Below are 491 nucleotides of genomic sequence, written 5' to 3'. Positions count from 1 at the left end.
TCTGTATCTAGCTAGCTAGCTAGCTGGATGCATATACACACCTATTTCTGTGTCCTTCACTCAGCTAGCTGCAGCTAGCTAGCTCGCCCCTTACGGGGGTAAGTGTGTGCTGCTACTGTTGCTACTGCTGCTGCTGCTACTGCTATTCCTGCTGCTGTTTCTGCTGCTACTGCTGTTGCTGCTGCTGCTGCTGCTGCTGCTACTGCTGTTGCTGCTGCTACTGCTGTTGCTGCTGCTGCTGCTGCTGCTGCTGCTGCTTCAAAATAAAATGAAATAAATTTATTGCGGCAGTTGAGGTGTACATACACCTGAGAAGCAGCAGCAAGCAAGCAAACAAACAGCTGCTGCTGCTGCTGCTGCTGCTGCTGTTGCTGCTGCTGCTGCTGCTGCTGCTGCTGCAGCTGCTAACGCATAAAAAGCAAACACCATTGCAGTGTACATACACCGCAAAAAAAAGAGAAAAAACTCTCCTTTTTCATTGCTGTTCTTGT

At 49.5% G+C, this 491-nt stretch overlaps 1 protein-coding gene across 1 annotated transcript in view; it reads right to left on the bottom strand.

Annotated features, from left to right (window-relative positions):
* The window catches only part of EMH_0062970 (uncharacterized protein), a gene marked incomplete at both ends in the record, with an annotated part of 4,370 nt that overhangs the window by 938 nt on the left and 2,941 nt on the right, over positions 1 to 491 (bottom strand). The window contains one exon of the mRNA XM_013498091.1: positions 141 to 401. Coding sequence (XP_013353545.1) covers positions 141 to 401 — 261 coding nt within the window. The remainder of the gene's footprint in view (positions 1 to 140; positions 402 to 491) is intronic.

The sequence above is a fragment of the Eimeria mitis genome, genomic scaffold, assembly GCF_000499745.2.
Source record: "Eimeria mitis Houghton genomic scaffold, Emh_scaff3177, whole genome shotgun sequence".
Classification (NCBI taxonomy): domain Eukaryota; phylum Apicomplexa; class Conoidasida; order Eucoccidiorida; family Eimeriidae; genus Eimeria; species Eimeria mitis.
The sequence above is the reverse complement of the archived record's forward strand: the minus strand, read 5'-3'. Positions and strand labels throughout refer to the sequence as shown.